A 26207-nucleotide genomic window follows, 5' to 3' on the forward strand; every position below is an offset into this window, starting at 1 on the left:
ATCAGTGCCAGGTTCCTGCCTCTGAAGAGAAAGGAATTGCTTCGGGAATTGAGTCCTGACACCTGTCTCTGTCCAGGATGGCGAGAGGGGATGCGGGGTCAAAACGCCCGCGGGAAGGGGCCGACCTGACTGCGAGGGGAGAACACTCCCTAAGAGAACATCTCTGGAGACTCCTTTTGCCACGTCCTCCCTCCCTATCATTTGGCCTTCTGCTTCCCACAGGTCGTTAACACGCGAGGGTATTAACACGGGACTTTTTTCCCTCCTTTCAGGCTCCCCGAGACCAGGACCTGGGGGCTGGAATCAGAAGAGCAACACTGACAAGCCATTCATTAATTTGCATTTATTTTCGGGAAATAATGTAGATAAAAGGGGAGGAGGGGGACTGCCTTACATTTCAACAAGTAATTTGTGATCTTCACATCGGACAAATCAAATTTACAAATTACTTTCCCACCTACTGGACGAAAAGGCCAAAGCCAAAATTGATACACAGGCGCGGGCTCTCCGCAGATTTCGGAGAGTGAAGGTGCACTAAAAACTCACTAGACGAAACAGGGTTGTTTAAAAAGAGAGAAGCCGACAGAGGAATTGGAACTAGGGTTTGGGGCCTGGGTTGACTTGTTTGTTTTTCCATAATGCCGTATTTTTATTTGTTTTTTGTTTTGTTTTGTTTTGTGATTGGTCTCTACACCGGAACTGCGACTCTGTGCTTCGACCGGGTGAAGGGCTCAGCCCTGCGTCCCCGCCCAGCCTAGCCCCCTCCCCTGTACCCTGACTTGGTCGTTTCCTTCACACTCTCGGACCCTCTCTATCCTCCGCGCCCAGCTTCCTGGAACCAAAAGGTTCTCTTTAATAAATACACAGAGGGAGAAGGTGTGAGAGAGCAGGACAGCTTTGCAACAACTGAAAAAATAAAAGCGCCATCGTTTAAGGAAGAGAGGAAGGGGGACAGAGGGAAAATATTTTTTGCTTTTGTTTTATATATATGTATGTATATATATGTATATATATGCTGTATATATCTTAAAGTTCTATTTCCTGGGCGCTAAGACGAGATATGCTCAGTTCAACCAACAGCAACTAAAAAGTTTAAATGGTCCCTGGAACGGACCCGAGTATGTACAGCATTCCCGCCGAGGCGGAAGCTTGAGCCAGTTCTACGCAGGGCGGGGCTGTGCGCGAGAGGCTAGGGACGCGCTCCTCCCTCCAGCCGTGCCCCAGCGCATCCCGCTGGGGAGGAGAAAACGCCGGAAAGCTCTGGCCTGCAGCCGGGGAGCGGGACCGAGGGCTGCTGAAGGGGCGGTAGTCTGCAAGCGAGAAACACTTAGTGGTTGTTTTTTGATTTGGGGTAGAGTGTGGGTGCACTCCGGTGGGCAGACACATGCCAGTTAGTGATTCCAGTGTCCAGAAAGAATAAATAAAAGTGTATGGTTCAAACAGAGAGTCAGAGCAAGAGCCTCCGAAGGCTGCAAGTGCATAATAACTGCCCAGAAACACCAGAGGAGAGTGACTTAGGAGTTCGTTAGGGGATGAGGAAGAGAGCACACAGCTCTCCCCATATAGAACTGGTGGGCCAAGCCAAAGCACCTGTCCCCTCCTCCAAGGGGTGGGCGGGTCTGCACATCCCCCAAACAAAGTGGCAGAAAGATGAGGGCGGCAGTGCAGGCAAAGGGCATCTTTCAGGGGCATGAAAATTCAGGTCTGCAGAAGCCGAGGCAAAGGCGGGCGGTGCAGCAGCAGCAACAGGACGGGGACCACGGAGGGCGCAGGTAGTTGCGTTTCATCTCCTCTTCCTCCCACTCCTGGGCTCACAAGACCTGGAACCGCCATGAGGCTTGGTCCTTATAGTCCAGACAGTCGGGCGAATTGAAGTTGAGTTTCCAAGCCGAGGAAGCAGCGGCGGCGCCAGGCTCCTTGTAATCCAAGCAGTCGCCAGAGTTGAAGGCGAGCCCTGAGCCGCCGTAGCCCTGGTGGTGGTGGTGATGATGGTGGTGATGATGGCCTGAGGACTGGCTCAACGGATGGTGCGCGTGCGGATGGTGGTGATGGTGGCCGGCCATGGAGGAGGGTGCCATAGGGCTGAGCTGGTGCGGGTGGTGGTGCGAGTGCATGGGCGCTAGATAGGAGCTGCAGTCCACGCCGCCAAAGTAGGAAGACGAGGGCGCGGGGTAGCCCTGCCCGTAGCTGCCGCCCTGGCCGTAGGACATGGGATAAGAGGCTGCAGCCGAGGCGGCGCCTGCAGCAACCGAGCGCTGCATGCACGACGCGTTGCTAGGCGCGGCCAAGGGCTCGGGCACTGACACCGACGCGGGCGCTGAGCCCGGCGAGATGGAGGCCGGACTCCAGATGGATGAGGCAGCCGGCGTACTCAACGACGACGGGACTGCCACCGCCGGGTTCCCGCCCAGGCCTGCCGCCGCTGCCGCCGCTGGGTTGGCGGAGGCGCTGGATCCTGAGCTGGAGGACGAGGCGGAGCTGGACACCGCGGGAGGCGTGAACTGGCCGCTGCTTTCCGAGCCCGAGCTCTCCCGCACCGGGGACGACTTCTTCTTGGCTGGGCGGCTCTTGGTCCCGCTCCCGCTCTGCTGCTGCTGGCGGCATTTGGCACGGCGGTTCTTGAACCAGACCTGCAGCGGGCCGAGTCAGGGAGAGGGTGTCAGGGGGGCGAGTAGAGCCTGCTACTCCCCGGCCCCTGTACCCACCGCCCGGCTTAGGATCTCTTATCCCTCTCCAACGGCGGCCTCCACCCCTCCTCATCTCCCATCGGGCCAGCCCCTGCCCCTGCGTTCCCAGCTCCTCAGCCCTCCCCCAACCTTCAGATCAAAGATCCTCCTCTGGCAAAGTAGGGACGTGCACCTCCCCACCCCCAGCGCCACTCTGCCCTAGGGCGGAACATTCGCGTCTGTCCAGCCAGAAGTTCAGCCATGTCTAAACTCTGCTGTTGGCTGCTTCCCAACAGCCTCATGTATGTTTGGAGGCCCTGTCTTCTATGAATAGAGCTGAGGAAACTGCGGAGAGGCACGAAGGAGAGCGCAGGACAGTCACCAAGTCTGAGGTGGGAGGCAGTCGTCCCCTGGAGGCCCAGCGATGGGCAAAGCGAGAATTTGAGCGGATGCAGGAGCAAGGCGGGGAGGCTGAACAGAGGCAGTACTCGGGGGACTAGGGAAGGAAGCCTGAGCAGAATTTCGTTGGGCTTCTTGGTTCCAAGTGGGGAACCAAATGGAACAAAGTTCTCACTTCTCTTGGAGGGCCCTGGTACATGGCACAACATTCTTGGTTCTTTCTCGAGCCTCGAGGGAAAGCAGGCAAGATAAAAGGCCCTTGAGGAGAGTTCTGAGTTATAATCCAAACAGTATTTTCACCGCAAAAACAGAAACAGCAAAGCCGGTAGCCGGGTTTTGTGTTCGGCATCCTCTCTGGGCAAAGGAAACATCTAATCAAACCTGCGCCACCCAGGGAGCGCACTCCGACAGGGCACCAGGCTCTGGCCAAGCTCCACTCTTCCATTTCCAGGATCCCCGGGATGCAAGGCAAGTGCGAAGGCACAATTCAAGACCCCAAAGAAAACTGCCAAATCCTGGAATGGCCGAAGAAGCAGGGGCAAGTGTCGGGCCCTCTGGGCACTTTACGTTAGGAAACCTTGCTTATCTTCCCAAAATCATAAAAAGGATTTTCAATACCGAAGGCGCCCTGGGACCAAGGGCCGAATCCAGTGCTCTAAGCTAGTGCCTTTGACTTTGCCCCTCTTCCAGGCCCGGGCTGAGCGCTAGGGGGAGTCTGACAGGAATTGCCCAGTCTGTAAGCCCGCCCCACACCAGACCACCCTTCCCAGGCCCTCTCCAACTAGTCCCAGAGCCCCTACCCTGACCCAGGAGCCCTGGGCGCGCACACCTGAACTCTGGACTCCGGCAGGTTGATCTTGAGCGCCACCTCCTCGCGCATGAAGATGTCAGGGTAGCGAGTCTTGGCGAAGAGCGCCTCGAGCACGTCCAGCTGTGAGCGTGTAAAGGTAGTGCGTTCCCGCCGCTGCTTCCGCGGGGTGGCTGAGGGGACACGCGGGGGCGCCTCGGGTCAGCGGTGGCCACGCGGACCCACGCTAGAGGACGCAGATAGGCCCCAGGCAGGCCCTGTGCGAGGCCGTTGCAAAAGAGAGCAGAGCTCCAAGCGAAAGAAAAACTCCCCCGGGAGGCGAGCCTGAGAGGCCACAGGTGGGAGAAAGTACATGTGTGCGACTGAGAAGCAGTGGGTCTTCAAGACTTTAGAGTTGCCCCCTTCCCTACTTCTCAGAGGTTAGGAACGGAAAAGAAATTATATAATCTCCCTGTTTTCACCCCCTTGCCCCCAACACACCCCCTGGCTGGAGGATGGTGAAGGGGTGCTCAGAAACACCACCCGGAAAACACTTTCCGAAAGAATACATGGGGGTGAAGGAGTGGGAGCTAGGAAACAAAACCAAACAAAAAGCCAGGATTCTGCTCAGGCTCTCCACATCCGCAGTGCAAAAGCTGGTGCAAACGACCCATGTAGAGGACAATTTATTTAATTAGGGAGAAAGAACCCCTCTTCCTCATCTCTGCCAGTCATTTCTCATGAGAAAATCTTGGCTCTTCCTGTTAGGGCCTAGAGAGTGTCCAGAATCCTCACTCAATATTGGCGGGGGGGGGGGGGGCGGGGGGGAGGAATAGATACACATAGTAACACACACACACACACGCACACACACACACACACACACACCCCAAAAAAAAAAAAAAAGGCCGCCCATGGGAAACTGCCCAAGGTAAATGCTCCCTGTGCTGCTGGTGGGACCACAACAGGAAACAGGTTGTCCGTGTGGCCAGGCTGGGAAAGCACACATTACACTACTTCACTGCCCAGGCCCACTTCACCCAGCGGTGACTGCCCTGTGAGCCTGCAGCCTGTGGTGCATTGTAGGCATACTAGCCAACCGGCTCCCTGGGCCTGCTCAGCGACAAAAATGTGCGCTCAAACTCAGAGTCTGGGGATCCCCAAGATTTGCAGGGGCTGGGGGCGGGTACCGGTGCTCACCGGGGTAGCCCACGGAAGGATGCAGGAGGTCCATGGCTGGCCCGGCCAGGCCCAGCCCGTTCATGCCGTATGGGGGTTGTTTGAGGTAAGACATCATGCTAACAGCTGGGTGGAGGCGCCCCGACGGATCCAGGGGGCCGGGGCCTGGCGCAGTGCGGGGCTCCCACTGCGCAGTCCTTCAAGCTCTTTGGCGCCTGGGGGCCCGGCCTATGGAGACAGGAGACACATGTAAACAGTGATTGGGAGCCATCTCGGCTTCCTTGTCTTGTCTGAGGCAAGGAGCCACGGAATGGGGAGGCTACGGAACTTCGGGAGGCGGTCAACTCAGCTCTATAAGGCCTTAGTCTAAAAACCACAGCTTCTTTGAAAAAAGTAAGCTTTTCAGGATCATCATCTACTCTTTTCGCACTTGGAAGGGCAAAAGACACTCCTAGGACGTCACTAAGAGTGAGGAGAGGTTAAAAGCAGGGCTAAGCTGGAAAGGTCGGAGCCTGAAAGGCGGAGTGTACAAGGTCCCAAGTCTAGGCAAAATTCTGGTCTGGTAGGAGCAGGCCTCAATATTGCAAAAGCAAACGTTTACTACGCGCCAGTGAGACAGGCTGCCCAGGGCATAAGGGGTTGTTTCCTTTTGTTTCAAACGTTTTTTGAAAGCGGGACCAAAAGGTAGAGGCTCCAGAGAGCCAAGGTGAGGCACTTCGGGGAGTTGGCAGTGCCTGGGCCTCTCTGAGATGCATTACCCACTTAGAGGAATACATTCCTTCAAAGGTCTCTGCCACTGGGTCCCGGCCCCAGAGCCCACAGCCACCCCTCTAGTTAGTTAACCTCTCTGTGCCCAGACTTTGAAAGATTGCTCACCGGGAATCCCACCACACCTTAACCGCAGTTACAGGCCCAGGGCCCGCAGAGGCGGCCAGAAGACGCAGAAGGGGCCACTGTAGAGGTGGCGGCTCTAAGACGCGGCGGGAGGTCAGGGGCGCCTGGCCACCGCCGCAGGCCCTTCTTCGCGAATGCGAGCGGGTCCTTCTTTCTGCCCGGTCCTGGCTGCGGACAATGTCGTCCCGGCGGAGGCTGAAAGGTGACCCGCCGAGCTCCCCAAAAGGTCTCACGGATTTGGGAGGCCTCAGTGCAGCGTTCTCGTGTACTCCCTGCCTATCCTACTAGATGAACCCGCGGCCCCATAACCCGATTGAGACAAGTAGGCCTCGGCGGCAGATCTCGCGCTGACCCGCACTGGAAAGTCGAAGCCTCGCTTCCCCGGTTGCCTCCAACCAGAGGCGCTATTCTCCGAGGGTAGGAAATAGAGCTGGGGGAGTGGGACCGGGGCCCCCGGGGTACCTGTCGCTTCACCCCGCGTCGCGGGAATCCAAAGCAGGCCTGGGCCCCGGGCTAGGAGTTCAGGGAGAGCAGTAAGAGCTAAAGAAGCCACCCACTCCTATCCAACAGGACCCACGGTCTGGGCTGGGGGAACACAGTTTGCAGGGAAGGGTAAGAGAGGGAAACAGCCAGGGCTCCAGGGCCCAAAGAGAATGGGACGTCAAAACGCGGCGTCTCTGCTAGGCTGCAGCGTGAGTTTTCAAAGACTTTCTTCAAACTTAGCACTTGGTTACTTCGGAGGAGGCGGGGGAGGGGGCGCGGGGCCAACGCAGAGATCTCGGGTCGTCCGCACACCAAGAGGGGAGCGAGGCCGCTCCCCAGCCCCGCCCACCTGCCGGGGACCCAGGAAGCGGGGGCCCGTTTGAGGAAGGGGAGGTAAGAACAACCGACGAGCTCCCGGAGTCTAGGGCGGCCCCACGGCTTTCTCCTTACCTGCCCTCAGCTGCCGGGGCCGCTCACCATCTACCTCGCGCCCTCACACAGACCCGCGCGGGGCAGCCAACCTGCAAAACAGAGCGGCACAGGAATTACTCGCCGGGCCGAGCGGCTGGTCTAGGATCCCTGGATTTCTTTCTTTCCCAACTTCCCTCCTTCCTTCTCTTTCTTTCCAGTGGCTTTGTGCGTGTCCCTCCAGGTTTCACTTTATTGCACAGACACTTTGTTGGCAAAGCCCTACGCGTTCCCGAGACACTACCTCGCCCGGGACCGCGCCGAGGGGCCGCAAGGGGTAGGGTGGGGGTGAAAGGGGCAGAGTTGGGAGGTGGCTCGCGGTTGCAGTTGCACTCCCGGTACAACGTGGAGGCGGTGGGGGCTGGGGAAGTCCTGCAGAGGCACTTTGGAAACTAAATAAATCGAGCGATTTACCTTGTCGGAGTGGCTTGTCTTGCCGGGTTGTTTAGGTGATTGGAAATGTAGCCTGATGAAGATTGATCACCTTTCTACTGCCCTCCCCGGGTATGTGAACGCGAGGTGAGTGCGTAACGGGGCTATGCTGCCAATCCCCGGCCCCGCGCGGGCTGAGTGACAGGGAGCCGGGCAATGGCAGCACGAGCCGGGGGTTACCTCCGTGCGCCCCCGCCCTCCTCCGCCCCCTGCACCCCGCCCTCACCGCCCGCCCGCCCCGCCCCGGTGGCGCGCTAACTCCAGGGCTTGGCTGGCAAACGCCGCGCAGAGCGAGGCGAAGACAGCGAACGCTGCGCCAGAGCCCCGTCCACAGAGAGGGACGCCGGTCCTGAGGCCGCCCCGGGGTCCCCGCCCTTCCCTCGCCCTTTCGGCGCCCGGCAGGGAGTGGCAGAGAGGAGGCGAGGTGCTGGAGAACCGGTTCCCTCTCTCTCTCCCGCGCGCCACCCGGCTCGGCGGCCCGGCTGTGGGCTCGAGGATTCCGGAGCCGCGGGCTGGAGTGGAGGGGGCCCCCGGCCCCTCTCGCGGCGCCGCGGGCCCCAGCGTCTTCTTTCACCGCGCCGCCACCTGCAGACCGACGCCGCGGGCGGCTCGTGCTGGCACAGGCTACTTTGCCGAGCGCAGGAGCAGCTCTAGGTGCGCAGATCCCGCCTCAGCGCCTCGGGATTCCCGCGCCCGCAACGGCACCCGCAGGGGAGGCTCCGCCACTTACCTACTCCTCGGTGTCTCCTGGGGTTCACAGTCCCCACGAAGGGTGTTTGCAAATCTTAGACGCTTCTTCTGAAATGTTGGAAGCCAGCGTCTGCTACCCCTTACACACACACTGCTTCTGAATCGAAAGATTCTGATAGGAAGGAAACTTTCTCTTTCATACTCATTCTCTGTCTTCTTCCTGATCTCCTTCTACCAGGGACAGTCTGGTGGAAAACGTGGCCACAGACCCCTGCCCTCAATTTCTTTCTCACATACCGCTGAAGGAACCTTCTGGGGTTTCCCCGGATTGTTCGTACTGGCGAAGCCCGTTTCCCGGCCGAACAAACTTCTCAAACCCGTGTGCCTGTGTGGACTTTTCAAAGCGCCCAAAATATGTTTTCGCCCCAACCCTGAGCAAGGCAATTCGTGTAAGTGGCACCTCCTTCTGAATATTAGGCGCCACTTTACTCCCTTTCGAGGAATTCCTACTCCTTTTCCTAATCCCCCCTCCCCTCCATCCCAACAGGCGGAGTGAAAAGTTTGAACAGGAGTAAGTGTAAGGGCGAGTCAAGGAGCCGCCAGGCGCGTCGCGGTGGGGAGCGCCAGCGCTGCCAGGGCCGCGAGGTCGGGCACCGAGAGCGGACTGGGCTCTGGGTGAGGAGGAGGAGGAGGAGGAGAAGGAGGAGGAGGAGGAGGAGAAGGAAGGGGGAGCCCGCTGAGTGAAAAGGGGCCGCGGCCGCCGCTCATCAAAGTGCTTCCCCCTCCCCCAAGCGACACTTTCCTTTGGAGTCCGAATAAAATACGGTAACAGAATATGATGGAGGGCACACTGTTTCCTTAACTGCTTCTCAAAGGACCCGGGAGATCTTCTTAGGACCTTTAATAAGGCTTTGGTCGGTTCTTTTGTTGATCTCTCAAAATCAACTCCTTCTAATTGAAGTTGGAGCTGAAAGCGAGCTAATGTTCAAAGAAAGTGGCCGCCAGACCAACGAAATTACATTTTTTTTTTTTTTTGGACGACGAGGGAACATCTAATCAAAGGGGCAAAGGAGGAGGGGTGGGAGTGGAGGAGTATGAAGGAGAAAAGGAGGTTTTACAAGATCCTTCTCTGGTTCACAAAAGTCAGCGACACGGGCGCTTCTCTCCAGAACAAAGACACCGCAGCCCATTCACAAAAGGGAAAGAAGGAGAGAGAGAGAGAGAGAGAGAGAGAGAACAATAAAAGAACGAGAGAAAAGGAAAAAAACATGAGAAAGAAAAAGCTTTAACGGGAAAGAAACTGCTCAGAGCGCAGCGCTGACCCGGGCGGGGACACAACTTAGGCTCTCGCAGGCCCCCGCAGGTAGTAGCCCGCGAGGCCCGCGGCTCAGAGCCCCTGCGATGGTGCAAAGGCTTAAAGAAAGAAATGAAATACACCCGCGCCTTTAGTTCTGGGGAAAGGCGCGGGCACGAGGGCACTAGTTTGTGAGGGAAGGCTATGCGGGAGTCCTGGAGTGCGCGGCGAAAGCGTCTGCGTCCTCAGCCCGGCGCTGCCCTAGCCCAGGCCTGCGCGCTCTGTGCCTGGGTATAGCCGTCCGGTGCCGGGGTGCATGTCCGTGTCCCAGACCCGCAACCTCTCGCACTCCTGCCTCCTCCGCGCCCTGTTTCGCCTGCAGCTGCAGCGCGGGGCCGAGGTCCGGCGCGGAGAGGTGGGGCTGCTGTGCGCGCTGGAATGTGCTCAGGCAGTCCCCAGGGCCCGCCACGCGGGAGTCCAGCGCTCTCGCTTCCAGATGCTGCCACGGTCTCGGGGAAGTTGGGAGGTATCAAGTAGCACAGTCCCCCCACCCCCCTAATGAGAGTATTTATCTAATCCCAAATTGCAGGCGAATTTTCTTAATGCTCAACCCATAAAACCCCGGGATTAAGAAAAGAAAGAGAGGGAGAGGGAGGAGTGCTGAGAGGGAGACAGACTGAGATGAAAGTTTCTGGTACGCGGCGTGGAGGACTGAGGCGGCCGTCGCTAGGCAAATGTCCAGGTGGGAGACGCTGGGCCAGAAGCCGCGACCGTTCCAGCAATGGCCGCAGGGCGGGGAGGGGAAGAGGGGGGCATCCCGGAGGCAGAGCACGTCCACCCAGCTCGAGGCCCCCGGGCCGTGGAGGGGGAGTGGGAGTTGGGCCCTGGGACCCGGATCCAGCACCCAGGTGACCTCGAGGCCGGGCCAGACTCTGGGGGACACTTGGGACAGTGGGAGGGGTTTTGGCTCCGGGGTCGTGGGATCCCGGCCAGGGGCGGAAGTTCTGCATCGGCCTGCGGGCTGTGCCCCAGCCAGCCTGCTGCCAATGCTCCTCCTCCCCAGCGACCCCCGGGCCCATAGCTTCTTTTCCCGCAGCGCGGGCTTTCTGGTTCCGGGCCTCTCGGCACGCTGGGCTTGCGCCTGCGCTCGGCGGGCAACCTCTGGGCACAACGCGACGAAATCGGGACGCGGCGCCTTCGCCCCGGGCCTGACCCCACTAGTCCCAGGGGTCCGCGCTCCGCCGCCGCTGCGGGGCGTGCGGGCGCCACACAGCAGCCCAAATGGAAACCCCGCGAGGCTCGGGACTGGGGCAGGAGGGACAGCAAATGTGGGGCTGGGGAAGGTTTGTCGCTTGACAGGTCGGAAGCGGCGTGGGGGAGCCGCCTCTCCGCGAGTCTCCTCGGGAGGGAAGCTTCCCCGAATCTAGCGTAAATGGGACGGTGATGCTGGCCGCCCAAGCCCCAGGCTGCTTGGGGCTGGCGATTTCATCTGCCTGCTTCCCAGGGGTTAGAGTAGGGTTCTGAGAGCTTCCCCCAGAGAGCGGCAGCTAGCTCCGCTCTCTTACTTGAATAAAGAGGACAAAAACTCAATTTCATTTAGTTCTGATAACTTTCCAGTAACTTCAATCCTTGTTAGGAAGAAATTCTACCGTAGGAAGTTTTATCATTTTGAAAGACTGGCCAGTTGAAGGTGGCTGTCTACTTTTCGAACGCGATTTGTGTGTGTGTGTGTGTGTGTGTGTGTGTGTGAAGATTTGTGTGTATATTTACATATATGTATGTGTGGTCTAGGCTAAAGTATAAATGCTAGAGGACTGTTTTCTCTGTCTCTAGACTTGTTGAACGAGCCTGCTTTGTTTCGGACACCTCTTAGAGGAGTGATGGAAACTACCATAAAATCGCCAATTTTTTTCTGTAGCCTAGAACTTCTTGTTAAAAGTTCCCTTTCCCTCATCTCATACACACACCTGCACGCATGTATCCTCCCTGCCGACAATAACCTTTCTTTCTTTCACTTCAGCACCTACAGATTTGCAGGTCATCAGAAGTCATAATTTTTCCTAATGAGTGCAACATTATTAACAATTGAAAATAACGTGGAAAATTCGTCAAGATATTATTAGCATTTTTTCAGTGCCGTGGAATCACAAATTTCCTTAAATCTTTAACAGAGATGACCCTTCTTGACAAAAGAGAATAGTTTACACTGCTTAAGAAAAATATGACTAATTGTATTTCAGTTCGCATTTGTGTGTCAGCAGGGCCCCTTTGGGATCGTATAAACTTAGCTCCAAATACAGCCTAGTACCTGCTCTGCATTCAAGAGGACCATTTTCTCCCACATGAAGTCCTATGGATACAAGAACTTCTCAAACCAGTGTCAAGTTTTCATTGCAAGGAAGTATCAGCAGTGGTTAAGGTAAGAAAGTTTCTGCTTTTATTGAAAATTTATATATGACTCAGTATTGTAATAAATAAACAGATAACCATTTTCACACAAAAAATGACAGTGCTATGCTAGAGAAGAAAATATTAATTGGGGGACTTACTCATAGTGGCAAGACAGACTTTTATCAATACAGAATAAATATTAACAGCATTCTTGAGCCAATGTTGAGACCCAACAAAATGTAGGAACCAAGCTAGATGTAATAAATAATTATCCAGAGCAAAAAGATGGCGCATTCTCAGATGATAAGACCGTCTTTGTAAACTGATGCATGTCAATTAGCCCCATCCTCACAGCTCACCTTCAAATCACAGGACTTGTCTCAGGCTACATTAAAGGGCCATCCTCTAAGGAAAGCAGAGGACAGGAACTCTATTATCCTTACAGTGAAATGCAAAACAACTGCAGAAAATCCCACTGGTAAATAGAACACAGTTTAATAAGTAGATTGAATATGATCTAACTATAAAATTTAGGTAACAGAGTCAAGTGTTACATATGGCAGGACTGGAAAAAAAATCATTCATGACATTTTTCTTACCCCCACTTCCACCCCCCTCCCCACCATTTATGCTATTAACACAACAACAACAACAACAACAACAACAACAACAACAACAACAAAAATGTTCCAAATTTTCCTCCCATCAAAAACTGAGGGGAAAATAATAAGAGAAAGGTTTTTTTTCTTTTTTCTTTGAACAGCCTCTTGAACACTCTCAATACCAATCACTCACAAGGTCTGTGCAAATTTATTTCACATGATTTCAAGAAAATGATTAACTCACACACACACACAAATCCTTAAACAAAGCTATTTTGGAGTTTTGTATATTATCTGGCAAAGAGGGAGGAAAAGGGGTGGGGGTGGTGGTAAAGAAGTACAATCCAGCCCCCAAAAAATGTTAAAAGTTTTAAATCAACAACGAATCTGACATTTTCTGGTCGGGGGACCCAGGATTAAAATATTGGGAGATTCTGGTCCGGCTGCTATTGAAGAACACATTTCTCTTCTTTCTTGGCCATCTTGCCTTTGTTTTGCTCCAGAGTTCGCTCCAAATGTTCATCTTCTTCTTCAGCCCTGGAAGTCAAACAGGAAATACATTTATTTTTCTACGTGGAGGCAGAGCTGCACTCCCCTCTCACCCCGCAATCTGAGCCCCAGCGGGAATAAGAATCCTGGGGCCAGCACGGGGAGGGGGGCGCTGCCCCCGGCCCACTCCAGACCTCTGGACTGAACTTTCCACAAACTTCTCGGCCCCTCGGCTGGCGGCAGAGACTCGACCCCCGACCCCACTGCCCACTCACTGCTTCTCCTGCGCGTCCAGGTCCCTGACGAGCGCGTCGCGCTTGTTCACCAAGGCCACCAGCTCATCCAGCAGGAGCTGCTCGCGTCGCTTCTGGGCCTCGGTTTTCTGCCAGTCTGCAGAGGACGGGAGGCTCGTTACCCACCCGCAAGACCTTGGCAAACCCGCCTCCCTTCCCGCCTTTTCCAGTTGCCCTGTATCTCTCCGCAAACCATGTTACAGAACCACTAACTAGTGTTTTATGGGGTAATGGCCGTCCTGAAGAGGATTTCACCCTAAAACCCCAATTCCTAAATATTTCTCACAGATGGAGATGGCTACGGCTGGGCTGGAACCTGCAAAAGAGGCCAGGTGTGAGCCGGTTGTCAGCCGGAGGTGCGCACCTGATTTTGCCAAAGAGGGGGTAGGGAGAGCCGGAGGCCCAGAAGAGATCAGCCCGAGGGTTGGTGTGTGTGTGGGGGGGGGAGTGGATAAATGAGGGGGCGGGAAGCAGAGATGGGCGATAAAAATCACTCTGAAAAGGCTGGAGAATCTGCTTGAGAACCTATCCTTCTTCCCCCACCCCCATGCTCACCCCATACAGCCCATTCTTTGCTAATTTCCTCTTCGCTCTATTTTAGCAGTTGGATGTATCTCACACTGGGCGCCATATGCTTCACAATAACTTTAAAAGTAGTGAATCGGCTAATTAGCATTTTTCTTTGAAGTAAAAAATAAATTTGCTCTGCAATATTACACTGCAGCTCTCGATCGCATCACAGCCAGTTTTCTTTTGGAGAGGTTTGCTGGGTGGTTTAAAATCAAAGCACTTTTGCAGAGGAAAAATTACATACTTCTTTTTGAAACCCCACGTTAAAGGTTGGAAAATCCGATGGGCAGTGCGCTTTCCATGGGTAGTGGCAGGGTTTTTGAAGGTTTTAGGACCCCATAATATATTTCTTAATCTTCGCTGGTCTGGTAATTTCCTTAAGATGAGCAGCAGTTTCGTTTAATAAAAACAGGACCAAATCGAACATTTAAAGCACTTTTAAAACCAAAGCCAACTGCTCTCTGGCCAGACTGTAAGGGCTTGTAGCTGTCAATCAACCCCCAGTCTACCCCGCCTCCCTCATTAGGAAGGTAAACAATGAAAAGAAGAAGTAGATGATGAGGCAGATAGCAGAACAAATGAGGACCTAGAGGGAAACAGGACACCAGCTTTAAAAAAAAAAAAAAAAAAAAAAAAAAAAACCAACCCTGGCCACTGCACTGACTCATGCAGCCTCCTCCCCCAGCAAATGCACTTTCCAAAAAAACAGAGAGGAGTGCAATCCTTTCGGGTTTCTCTCTTCTCTCTCCATTGCCCTGGGCAATCATGTTAAAACTCACATGGCTGGTGCTTATTCAGATAAACCTAACAATGCACACCGCTGGTTACCATGTGAATCTTCACAAACCACACAAGAATGTGCTGGTTCAAATCCCCCCGACCCCCTCCAAAGCAAAATTTATTCAAGACAGCAAACTGCTCAGCAGCTTTATGAAAGCAAATGGTGCTAGAGGGAATTCTATCTTGTATTTACAAATTAAAAATTAGATGCATCATCATGCAATAAAGGTTAGAATAGCAGCAAAAAGCTAGAATGGCTTATTCAATTCTATCACTATTCCTTTCTTTATAAGCTCAAATACATACATACATATATACATATGAAACATGCCATGTATTAATTATCCACATTTGATACAAAAATTACACAAATAAGGACATTAAATAACTGGTCACATTACGCGTTCTTGTAAAAAGAGAAGTAAAATATTCTATAGCATGGGAAGGAGTAAAACTATTACTATGGAAAAGTTTTTTCTGAATATGAGAATTAACAAAAATAATAACAAAACAGCAACACTGAAGAAAAGCCATATCTACCACAATTTATTCTTTGGATTTAAATGCAACTGTGGTCAGGAATGCTAGACAATTTTCTAATCTGACTCCTGTTCTTAATCAGTCTTACTCTACACAGCAGAAAAATTAATAGACACTCCAGTTGGAAAGATCTTTAAGGTCATCTAGTCTAATTTCAGGTAACTGTAGTTCTAGAAATATCAACTCAGAGAAAAATCTGCTAAATTTGTAGAAGATTTGTAACTAAATTTTATAATTATTAAGATTACCAGTTTTGATGAATATTAATTTTTCTACTTTCAACCTCAAGAAATCATTCATATTATAAGCTTTATAATTCTTCCAAAACATTTTGATAAGAGCTTTACAACTGGGAAATAAATTTCCTCTACCATACACTTAAAAAATATAATTAAATTGAAAATTATAGAAATTTTTAAAACCAAGAAAAAATAAATTTTAACAGACCTATAATTTTCTTAATTAAATTGTTCCTTCTCTGTACTTGACCAGTCACTTTTAAAGCTTTAATTAATAATTAGAAATATCAAGATAAATAAGGCTTTAACACTATGGATGAGACAAAATTTTCTTTTTTAACCACTTAAGTATTGAATAATTTTTAAAAATCTTAACTTTTTCCTAGTTCAATAATGACATTTCTGTAACAATAACAAAAACATTTTTTAGTTATGAATATTTAGGTTATTTTCACCATTTCACAAATTTAACTGACATTAGAATTTAAAATGTTGCAGCATAAATTTAAGGATTTCTCAAATTAAATTTGTCATTGCTACATTAGTATCTATCTACAAAATATTAGTCAACTGTAGAGGAAATAGCTATGTGCAGTGAGTAGATTTTATACTAGCAAGACTACTTTTACTTGGCATTTGCTTTCTCATGGGAGTATATTTATACACACACACACACACACATATTTGAATGCTGACTTGGGAAGTTAAGTAAACTATTTTGATGATTTAAAGAAAAATTTAATAATATCTTTAAAACTGATCAAGATTTACATTTGTATGTTCATGCCTAAATTTAAAAATTTTTTAAATTCCCTTTTAATAGCTTCACCTAGATGTAATGTCATGTTTTAAAAACCTGCATGTAAGTCTATGTGTTACCTGTTATGCATTTTAAGAAAGGATTACTCACCTATAACACCAGTCACAGCTAGCTAGATACACTGACTTTGACTTGAACAGACTACAATGTAGCTTCTGATTAATTTAAAGATTCCAGTGTACTTTTGCTACAAAAGCCATATCCTCTTGCAACAAATAGGATTAAGTTTTGATGCTGCATTTGAGCCAAAGTGTTGAAATAAAGAGATTCTGTTTATGTCCATCTGCACTGAGCTGTTTTGTTAATTTAAAAATCTGTTTTTTATATATAGGGCCAATTATTCATTCCCCGATTGAGTTTATTTGCTGAAGTTGATAATTACCTTGGAAAAAAGGCAAAAGAAATACCTATAAATACTTCGATAGAAAGGACCTAAAGTTCTTGTAGTAAACCTTCAACCTTGCCACTATAAATAAGCCTGGCACTTTGATGAAAATTAACACTAGTTTTGTAAAGAGCACATTGGGGGATTGCAGTCAAGTCTTATCTTTAGTTCCAGTCAACTAGCAATCCTGAAAGAGTTTGCATCATCATCAGAGCAGGCCATTTGATAGGATTCTACTGCTGTACCTAATCAATCTATGGAAGACTGTGGCTGTGCTGTGTAACAAAGCTAAAATAGATTTACAAATGGGGTTTTAGGGGATAAGCTCCTCCACAGGATTACATATTGATTTTAAATATAAAAAGCTTATCATATAAACCATAACTACAAAAATAGTGAACCTATGCATAAATCCCTTTAGAAGAGCACCCACTTCAAACTCTAAGCCAAGAATAAATCAAGATGTACAAAATCCTAGAGAAGATCCATTTCTTGTGCAGAAAATGAACACACCACTTTCTAAAAGCCCACCCCAATGTGTGCAGAAATGAATTTATCTTTCCTGAGGGGGCATTAAATAATCTGGAACAAAAAAACTATAGGAAAAGTATCTAAAAGATGTTTGTTAGCTTAAGGGATCCTACAACTTAGCTCAGTAGAGTGAAACTCCTGCTATGAAAAACACCTCAAGGAAAAAAAAGGCAAAAAACAGGCCAAAGTGATTATGGATTTTCAGAAGAATGGATATATTGAATTTTTTTCCCTCTCAACCAAGCTGTTAATATTTCTTTCAATGTGCTATATGGCTATTAACATTCTGTGCTTTTCTCCTGGTAAATGGTTTTAGCAGCAGATTTATTTGAAAATATTTTAGTTTACTTATTATGAAATCCATCTTATGGCTACTAAATAGAAGATACAGGAAAGAAAAGAGGAATGAACCTTGAAACAAAGGAAGGCAAAACAAAACCAACTAGTGTTGCCTATTCATGTGTTTTTCTGTGGGTTTTAACACTCCAAAAGGCTACTGAACTGTATGTGCGTACATTCTAAAGGCTGGCTCAGAGGACACTGTATTCACAGAACTGATCATCACGCAGTCAGTACCTGTCTAGGACAGCCCAGCCCATGCACTGCCCAGGCTAGTGGGACAGGCCTCTTACTAACAAAGTGTCTTTATTTGTCATCAACAGGCTGCTTTTTTCCTCAAGTCTCTTTTTTCCCTCAACCAGCAACAGAAACTGGCACAATCACATATGGAACAGTGACCTTAATTAAACAATAAAACAAAACCTCACAAAACTACCAATTGTATTAAAGGTGTTTGAAGAAGAAAAACACTTTTTCCCCCCCTCTTTAAAAATGACTTTATACTGATATGTAGAAGAAAAGGCAGATAAAATGTTAAGTTATTCAAGACTGCAGGTTTGGTATATAGGGACAGGACTGCCCATAAAAATGAGATCTTTTAAATGTATCATGGCTCTCCTTTTAAGATGGTATTTGGTAATAATACTGGTTTGGGGACAGAAGCATTATCTGCCTTAAAAGTCAACTGTATTGTATCAAGCTGTATTTTTGGGATAATTTAACTTACTATACATGAGAGAGTGTTTTTAATACTCTGTATTCAGTGTAATGTATAATGAATCTATAAAGAATAAACTGTATAATGAGTCATACATTATACATACTATATATACATACATTTTATATTACACATACATATATATGCCATATAAATAGTATCTGCTATACCCACTTTTCAACTATTTAGCTTTCCAATCTCTTTTAAAGGCTACACCATGACTACAAAAATTTTATCAAGAGGAAAAATACCATTTAGCATACCTGTGCGTTTTATTTCAGTGGCAAGTTTCACAGAACTTCTTAAATAATTTTGACAAATTCTATAGTCATTATTAATTTATAATTTGATACATTTGGATAGCCATTTGAAGGAAACTAGTTATCTGAAGGCTTTTAAATAAGGTAAATCATATTTCTAAATGAGGATATACAAATGTTGTCAGTCATATTTATCAAATGAGATTACAGATACAAAAGTAATTAAAAATAAAACCTTTATACATGGATAAGATTACATTTAGATAAATAACATATAGTTTATTTAATCACAATATTAATTGACATATTTAAAAATATATATGGTTTCATTTGGCTTTCCCTTAAAACTTAAATTTCTTGTTTCTAAACTAATTAGAATTGGCTTATTATAGATCAGGTACCTTATCAGGTAAAGAAGGAAATTACTATGGACAGTCAATGGGTTAAGAGGTCAATATAGAATAGGAAAATCAATTTGCATTGATTAGACAAAAGGTCCATTTTACAGAGCCCAAAAGGATTAGTTTTTAAGTAGACATCTTTGAACTATAAGACATTTTCAACTAAAAGGTGTAAGGAGAACAGCATTCTTAAACACATAAGAATTTTTTTTTTTAAATCACATATAGTAAATGCCACAGTTAAGCTAGCTGATGTTTACTGATGTTATGAACCATGGATTACTATATAATTCATTTAAAAGCTTTATGAAAAGAATGAAAGTGTTTCATTTATCTCTTATGTCAATCTTTGCCTGAATATTCATTTAATAGGAGTTGGGATCTTAAGAACTATAGTAGATTGCAGACATATTTCAGTGTTGACATCAATTAAATATTAAGGTAAAATTTAGAGTCTGATGTGAAAAATCAAAATGATAAATCTTTCCCCAACCTCCCTTGTAAAAACAACCTTAAATTTCACATAGTAAAAGGCAATTAAATCATTTCACTCCTTATATTTTCCACTTAATGGACATTTCAGCTTACTGACAAGAGTTAAGACAATTTTGTGTTTACTAGCATACATAATGAATATCTACCTGAATTATGGTTCTTAGGTTTTACGTGACTGTTGCTTTCTGACTCTAAGGCATTATCTGTAATTCCTGTTGGTTCCTAGTCAGGCCACACCTAGTGAGACCAGAAGTGTATTACACTCTTTAAATCTCTTTGACAGTTGACACTTCACATACCTCACACCACCACAGCATTTCTTACCTTCAATGGCTAGCATTGCCCGCAATTCCCGATTCAGCAGCTCATACCGTCGTTCTAAATCATGCTCTTTTTCCCTAGGCAAGTTGCAAAAGTTCATCAATATGCTAATTACTAAATCATTAAACACTTAAAAGAACCTTTAGGTTACATTGATTTTAGGACTCATAACTGACTTTTCTCTTTAACTTTAAGCTACTCCAAACAAATGATACACAAACCTAAAACCTTCCTTAGGTTGAATATTTACTAGTGCTATCATTTTTCTCCTTCAATTTTGAATTGCACAGAGGTATAGTTTAATCTTCAGATAAGCAGTCTCATTCTTCAACTCTTCTTGTATTAAGTGCTAGGTATAAGGCTATTTTGTAAAATATTTATCATAGTTCACAATAAACACTCTTTTGTGTAGACCACCATGTGAAAAGAATATAAGAAACATGTAAGTACTACCAGTGAAAATTTAATACAGAGACAATTAAAAATCCAGGAATGGTTGAGTTTTGTGCCTCTTCATAACTCTTTTAATCAAGTTCAGGAGTGGCAGAAATGACAAAAATAGAGGTTCTTGCTAAAATAGAACATGTAAGCCTGCTCCTTCCCACACTAGGTGGCATAATATAAGAATATTGCTAGTGAAGAGAAAGAAACACGCATTAAGTCCTATAGTGAACTAAATGCTAAAGACCAAGAAGTGCTTACATTTGGTCTAGTCTCCATTTTACTGTACACAAAAGTGATCTTTTTATGATTTGAGGAATCATCCAAATTTAGGGTAACATCATCTGTGAAATACAAATGTACTTTTGTCCATATTAAGAATTATTTCCATTTTTAACTTAAAATGTGATGTTAAATAAAGCTTAATTTTATTTCTTTTCCCCTCTAACCCTTAATATATATAATCCAAATCTTTTTGTGCACAAGGGTTTTATTTCTTAAATACATAAATTTTTTATATTCCCTGGCTTTCTATATGATAAACATTTTTTTCAGTATATATCACTATTTTAAAAAACTCACTGTTCAGATGAGAAATTATTATATACAATTTTTAATTTTTATTTTTATATAAACTATACTATAATCTCCAAGGAAAGAAAAATATTAAGCCTAATTAAATTGAAACCCCAAAGAAGGCAATGACAAAAAGCCTAAGATTCATTTGTTGTGGGAAAAACAAGCATAAGCATGAGTACTTACAGGAGAGAAAGCTGGTTCATTCTCCTTATTAAGGCATTTTTCTTATTCACCAACATAAACCATTCCTGCATCATAGCTTCTTCTTCTTCTGTGTTCCTTCCTGTAATTCAGCAAATTATTTCTTATTATATGACAGTTTACAAGCCAAGTAGTAGTTTAGCACAAGTGTTTTTTTTTTTACATGAAACATTTTAGCTACCCCAATAGTACAAATTAGACTGTTTACAATAACATAATAAAGTCCAGGGCCTGAAAAATTAAATCAACATCTAAAAGTTCATAAGCCAATCTTAAAGCTGGTATTATTCAGCATGTATATTTCAGTCCCCCTGAACATATCTGTAGATCATACTAACATTTAGTACAGTAAAAAAAAAAAAAGAAAGAAAGAAAGAAAGAAAGAAAGAAAGAAAGAGAGAAAAAAAGAAAGAAAAAAGTGTTCCAACTTTTAAATCCTCCCCAGAGGCTGACTTGTTATTATATTTTAGTGAGGAACTCATGCCGCTGACAGACATATGGTCATGATAAACAACAACAACAACAAAAAACAAAAACAAAAAAAACCACCAAACATTAAAAAATCATTAAAGATTTTTGTGAAAGCTTCCACTTGTGACAACTTGTTTTTTTTTTCTTATTTTCCTCCCCCAAATTACACTAAAGATATATATTCATGGATCTTTCTGGAACTCATCATTCCTAATAGGGTAAACACATGCAAATTATTTAAAATATAGTATAAGTGACCAGGCTACAAAAAATACTTTTAGCTACCTGTAAAAAGACACATAATAATGAACATAATAATAATCAGTAAATCATAAAACATTTCAGCAGAGAAAAGATCTAAAATTTAGATTTACTGATTGCACATTTAAAATTCATTCTTCATCATCTAAACCACTCCCCACCGAAGGCCAGTATATATCAAGGGTTATAATATATAGTATATATTTGGTATTGTTCATGTAGAAGTAGGCCACAATCACATTCAAGAAAAATATTAATCCCCACCTTCTTCCCACTTCTCCATTCAAATTGTACCTGTCAAATTTATAATTTTTTGACTTTCTTTTTTCTGAATTTCACCTATGACTGGTTTATTGTTTTGCTAGCCCAGTATTTAATACTTCAATTCCACTTTTGTATGGATTCATATGGCTAACTTAAATATCTAATAAAAAATATCTTAGTTTTATTTTCTTTTTAAGCAAGATATTTTCTTTTAACTTTCAAACATACTACCAGCCCATTTAAAAAATTCAGACAATAGATACCTAAGTGAAAAGCCATGTCCTCTTTTCACCAACCCCTCCCTCCCCATTCCCTTCTCCATATCCTTTTTCCAGAAGTAAGTACTTCTACAGTTTAGCCTCTCTCCTTTCAGACCACACAGATTACTATATGTATCAAATACAAGCATTATGCCTTATTTATAGACACATACAGGTTTCTTGTCTTTAGCATAAGTAAGATCATATTATATATTGCCCTGTGATTTGCTTTTGGTATGCTGTTCAAAGACCTACCTCATTGTTTTTAATATTTGCATAAATTATGGACGTACCATAATTTAACTATTTCTGCATTAACAGAAATCTGAAGAAATTTTTAGAATGGAAACAGAATATAAAGAGCTGATCTGTGTGGAAAAGATCAAACATTTACTTCAGAGCATTCCTATAAAATAGATAGATATCTGTTGTTCATGATTAGGGAGAATAGTGAGGATACGTGCCTTCATTAAATGCTGTTAAAACTTTATGATATGAAGCAGACGTAGGATAGATTTTTTTTGGAGTATGAACAAAAGTCTTTATTGTTTTACAGTATTTTTAATCTCTCTTTTAGGGTAGCTGGTTTTGTATTCACTTTGGACCATGTGATGTCTTGACACTGGTCATGTGATACAGGCTGTGATACAGGCTGCGATACGCACAAAATCCCTGGGTAGCAACAAAAGAAGAAAGAGTAGAAAGAAAAAGCTGAGAAAAAGCTTGCAATTTGGAAAAAGGCCAATTGTACCCTGGTGAAGGCCTTTTTGATCAGTGAAATGACACATGTGTGCAATATTAATAGGTGCAGTTTTTATAATATTTTATTTGCTGATTAAAGACTTAATGCGTATGTTCATAACATAAGTGCCTTCTAAAAATATAGACATATTAAAACTTTGTTTTGAGTTTAACTTAACCTATAATTCAGGCTTTCAGCAATACTAGAAGCAACTAGCCTACTCTTAAATTAGCATCATTTTCTTCAATGGAAGACTGCTTCCTTGAGGAAAAACAATATTGATATGGTACTGTGTTATTTTTAGTTTAACTCATGCCTATGATTTCTAAGTAGGAATAAAAGATACCCCTCCTCTAATTGTTAGGAAATGACTAATAATACAAGAGTCTTGTGTTTCAAAAGGAAATAAGCCTAACAATAACAAATATTTAAAGACACATTACACCCTGCCACATAGATTATATAAATTAACTGAAAAAACATATTTGAGGTTAAATCAATTCTGTATCACTATCTCCTTATCTGAGATAGTATACAATGATGGAAATCTATACTTAGCCTAGTAATAAAAAAATTAAATTTTCTTCTAATACATCATTACACTATTGTTTTTCGGGATTTAAAATTTTTTAAATTTAAAAAGCTTTTAAAAGCCAGTAAGTTGAACCATTACAAATTAATCCTGACTTTAATAACTGGTTAAAGACCCCTTTAGCTTTATAAGTAACAAAAAATATTAAAGCCTGTGATCACAGTGAGCTTTTCTCATTTCTCCTCTAACCATTTGTTATTTAATCCAATACTAGTAATCCAATTTGTCCATCAGACTTTTAAAGGGCAGAATGCAACTTCCTCAGCTTAGACACTTTTCAAAGTACAATATATTTTTCAAATGAATGCTGGATGTTTCATTTTTCCCAACTGTTCCTAGCTCTAATGCATGAGGAAAAAAAGAACAAGATGAACATTGTTCATACTGATTAAGTAAGAGCTCATTAAAGAGCTGTCAGTGCGGTACTTTGAATATGCATGAAGCATATAATCAGATCTAGTACCGTCACTAGAGGAGAATACGGTAAGTACAAAGGATTGATTTAATTACTTAGAGTGGGCTGTGGTGGTAAAGCAGTCTTGTTAGTGCAAAAAGAAAAAGAGGTTGTATTCTGGCACTGTTAGAAAAAAGGCAGTTTTAGCTTCTGCCACAATACATAATCTCAGAATAAAGCACTTTACATTGTAGCTTAAAATGAAGACTGTCATTATTTTATAAAATGGCCATAAATCATTTTATCTTGTTTAACCTCACCTGGTTAACTACTTGTCTTCAAAATTATCTTTAATTTGTAATTACAGCTACATTTTTGTCACCATAGAGTCAATATTGATACTTTAAAAAATCTAATTTTTTTTTTCAGTTTTATGAACTGAAAAATCCAAGACATATACTCCTGAAGATGATTTTGAAATAAAAAGTGACAAAATACTATAGGTCAATATACAATTACTGAAATGTAAAAACATGGCTGGGTTGTTATACTGCATTTTAAAACACAGTGCCTCAGGTAAATATACTACAAATAACATAATCACATTAACATTTTAAAGTATTGACTAATATAATCTCTGGTACTATATTTTTTCTTTTTTTTTTTCCCTTAAAGACTTCTGTTTTTTATATTGCCTCTAAGAATGTAACATCTTTTCTGACATCACAACCTCTTAAGGTCAGTTTCTTCTTTTAGCCAATTACTACAGCTGGGATACGATTTGTAAAAATTATTAAATGATCAAGAATAATGATAATGACAGAAAGAGTAACTATGTAAATATAATTTCAAATCATTCTCCCTATGACATAGTTCACAAAACCACTTAAGAGGACACAGCATCATAATATATAGCATTATATGCAGTATAAACACTTAATAAAAGCAGGTTGACTATAGCAACCATTTTTATATTCCATCTCCTCCAAAAAAAAAAAAAAGATTTACAGTTAAGATTTAATTTCATTCAAGAATTCATTCATTCATCCAGGAATACGTATGTAGTTTTCATTTATTTTTTTCAGAAGTAGTATTTTCAATGTAAATTTTTAAATGAATAAAAGAAAAGTGATGCCAAAAACCTAAAATTATCAATCATATATTCAAAAACTGTCTACCAATTGATCTTCCCTAATTAATCTTCTACCATAAACTTACCCATTTAGAAAGATATATTTTTAGACAGTGAGTACTTATATAAATGTAAAATAAAGAACAATACAATTTTAGCCAAACAGAAGATGATTTCGGTGCAAAAGAATGAAAATACCAAGATGTAGTGGGCTACTGTTGTACATATAAACAAATTCAAGATTTTCTACCTTGAAAACATTAAATGCTGAAATCTTGCCAAAGCCCCATCAAAGAGATGGCTGACCAGTGATCACACATGGCCCTTAAAGGACACAATGTAACAAAGCCAAACCAAACATAAAAACAAAAAAGTTGCCATTACAAATTGTCCTGATGGTATGATAACACCAATATGATGACCTTTGAAAGACAGACTGTATTACAGTAGAGAGACACATGAAGGTATCCAAGTAGCTGGTACTGCAGAAACATATTTTAATAACAAAGGAAGCGAAATCTGCTAGTTTATTTAATGGACAAAAAAGAGGAATTTACTGTAGTTATGTAGGGCCATGGACACATGAACCCCTAAAGCCAACATTACTGCAAGATTCCAGTGTATCAGTTTTAGAAAATATTTTAAACTTAGGAAATAGCTTTATTACGAAAACAAATTTTACTATATAAGCAAATAGCTGATAAATGTTTCTACCCCAAGAATATCCTCAAACAGTAATCAATACATGAAGAATCTCATAATCTTTATTGATGTTTTTCAGCAGCAGTGGTCTTAAAACTATTTGTCTGGCATGATATATTTGTTATAGTCTTAAGAATATAAACTTTGGGGAAAATCCTATCTCCTTTTGTTACAGTAAAATAAAAACTAACATACTCTTTCAAAATAAAAACATCTCTTATCTACTCATTTGGTAAAACAGAGATTCAGGGCAACAACTCTCCACAGATAAATTCTGATAGACTTTTAGCATGTACTTCTTACAGGAAGAGGTACAGACAACTTCACCAAAATTCTTCCTCCATAAACTTGTACATAAAAAGAAGCTATTTCTAAAGGTTGGAAATGAAGAGCAGTCTTCTTGTACCAACTCCTTAATAGAGTCTGAACAGCCTTTTTTATGCCAAAGGTCATTGCTAGATTTCCCAAAGATAAACTTAGCACAAACTTAAAACAGCAAAAAAATAAAAATAAATTTAAAAAGCATGGGAGGAATGATAATGGGAAAAATTATAACTGAAAAAACTCTTTACATTACTTACAGTTTAGTATTTTAAGTTACATATGGGATGGGTTTACACTTGCTAACCTTTCAGTGCTAAGAGCATGTGAAGGTATTAATATGATCCACATTTCACTTAATGCATGACTATCTTGACTATC

The 26207-nt window shown here is 44.2% G+C and overlaps 2 protein-coding genes and 1 long non-coding RNA gene across 20 annotated transcripts in view; 1 reads left to right on the forward strand and 2 right to left on the reverse strand.

Annotated features, from left to right (window-relative positions):
• Positions 1 to 328: 328 nt before the first annotated feature.
• Positions 329 to 8678, reverse strand: OTX1 (orthodenticle homeobox 1). Of its 7 annotated transcripts, none has more exons than XM_058683966.1 (7): positions 8039 to 8678; positions 7291 to 7442; positions 6859 to 6929; positions 5908 to 6120; positions 5053 to 5259; positions 3895 to 4046; positions 329 to 2630 (listed from the first exon to the last, which is right to left on the reverse strand). In XM_058683966.1, the coding sequence occupies exons 5-7, from the start codon at positions 5147 to 5149 to the stop codon at positions 1812 to 1814; spliced, it is 1068 nt and encodes a 355-aa protein (XP_058539949.1). In that variant the 5' UTR covers positions 5150 to 5259; positions 5908 to 6120; positions 6859 to 6929; positions 7291 to 7442; positions 8039 to 8678; the 3' UTR covers positions 329 to 1811. The 7 variants fall into 7 exon arrangements, with proteins under 7 accessions (XP_058539949.1, XP_058539947.1, XP_058539950.1 ...); XM_058683964.1 differs by having other exon boundaries at positions 5908 to 6206; XM_058683967.1 differs by lacking the exon at positions 7291 to 7442.
• LOC131485035 (uncharacterized) lies at positions 7559 to 13790 on the forward strand. The gene is made up of 3 exons (XR_009248591.1): positions 7559 to 7962; positions 11554 to 11711; positions 12789 to 13790. It is a non-coding gene; the product is annotated as an uncharacterized LOC131485035 (long non-coding RNA).
• EHBP1 (EH domain binding protein 1) overlaps positions 11707 to 26207 on the reverse strand; it is a 378662-nt gene continuing 364161 nt past the window's right edge. For all 12 annotated transcript variants that reach the window (XM_058683956.1, XM_058683952.1, XM_058683950.1 and 9 more), the window contains 4 exons: positions 20670 to 20769; positions 19470 to 19543; positions 13050 to 13164; positions 11707 to 12822 (listed from right to left, as the gene is read on the reverse strand). In XM_058683956.1, the coding sequence (XP_058539939.1) occupies positions 12732 to 12822; positions 13050 to 13164; positions 19470 to 19543; positions 20670 to 20769 (380 nt within the window). In that variant the 3' untranslated portion in view covers positions 11707 to 12731. The remainder of the gene's footprint in view (positions 12823 to 13049; positions 13165 to 19469; positions 19544 to 20669; positions 20770 to 26207) is intronic.

Source organism: Neofelis nebulosa, chromosome 9, assembly GCF_028018385.1.
Source record: "Neofelis nebulosa isolate mNeoNeb1 chromosome 9, mNeoNeb1.pri, whole genome shotgun sequence".
In the NCBI taxonomy this organism is placed as follows: Eukaryota; Metazoa; Chordata; class Mammalia; order Carnivora; family Felidae; genus Neofelis; species Neofelis nebulosa.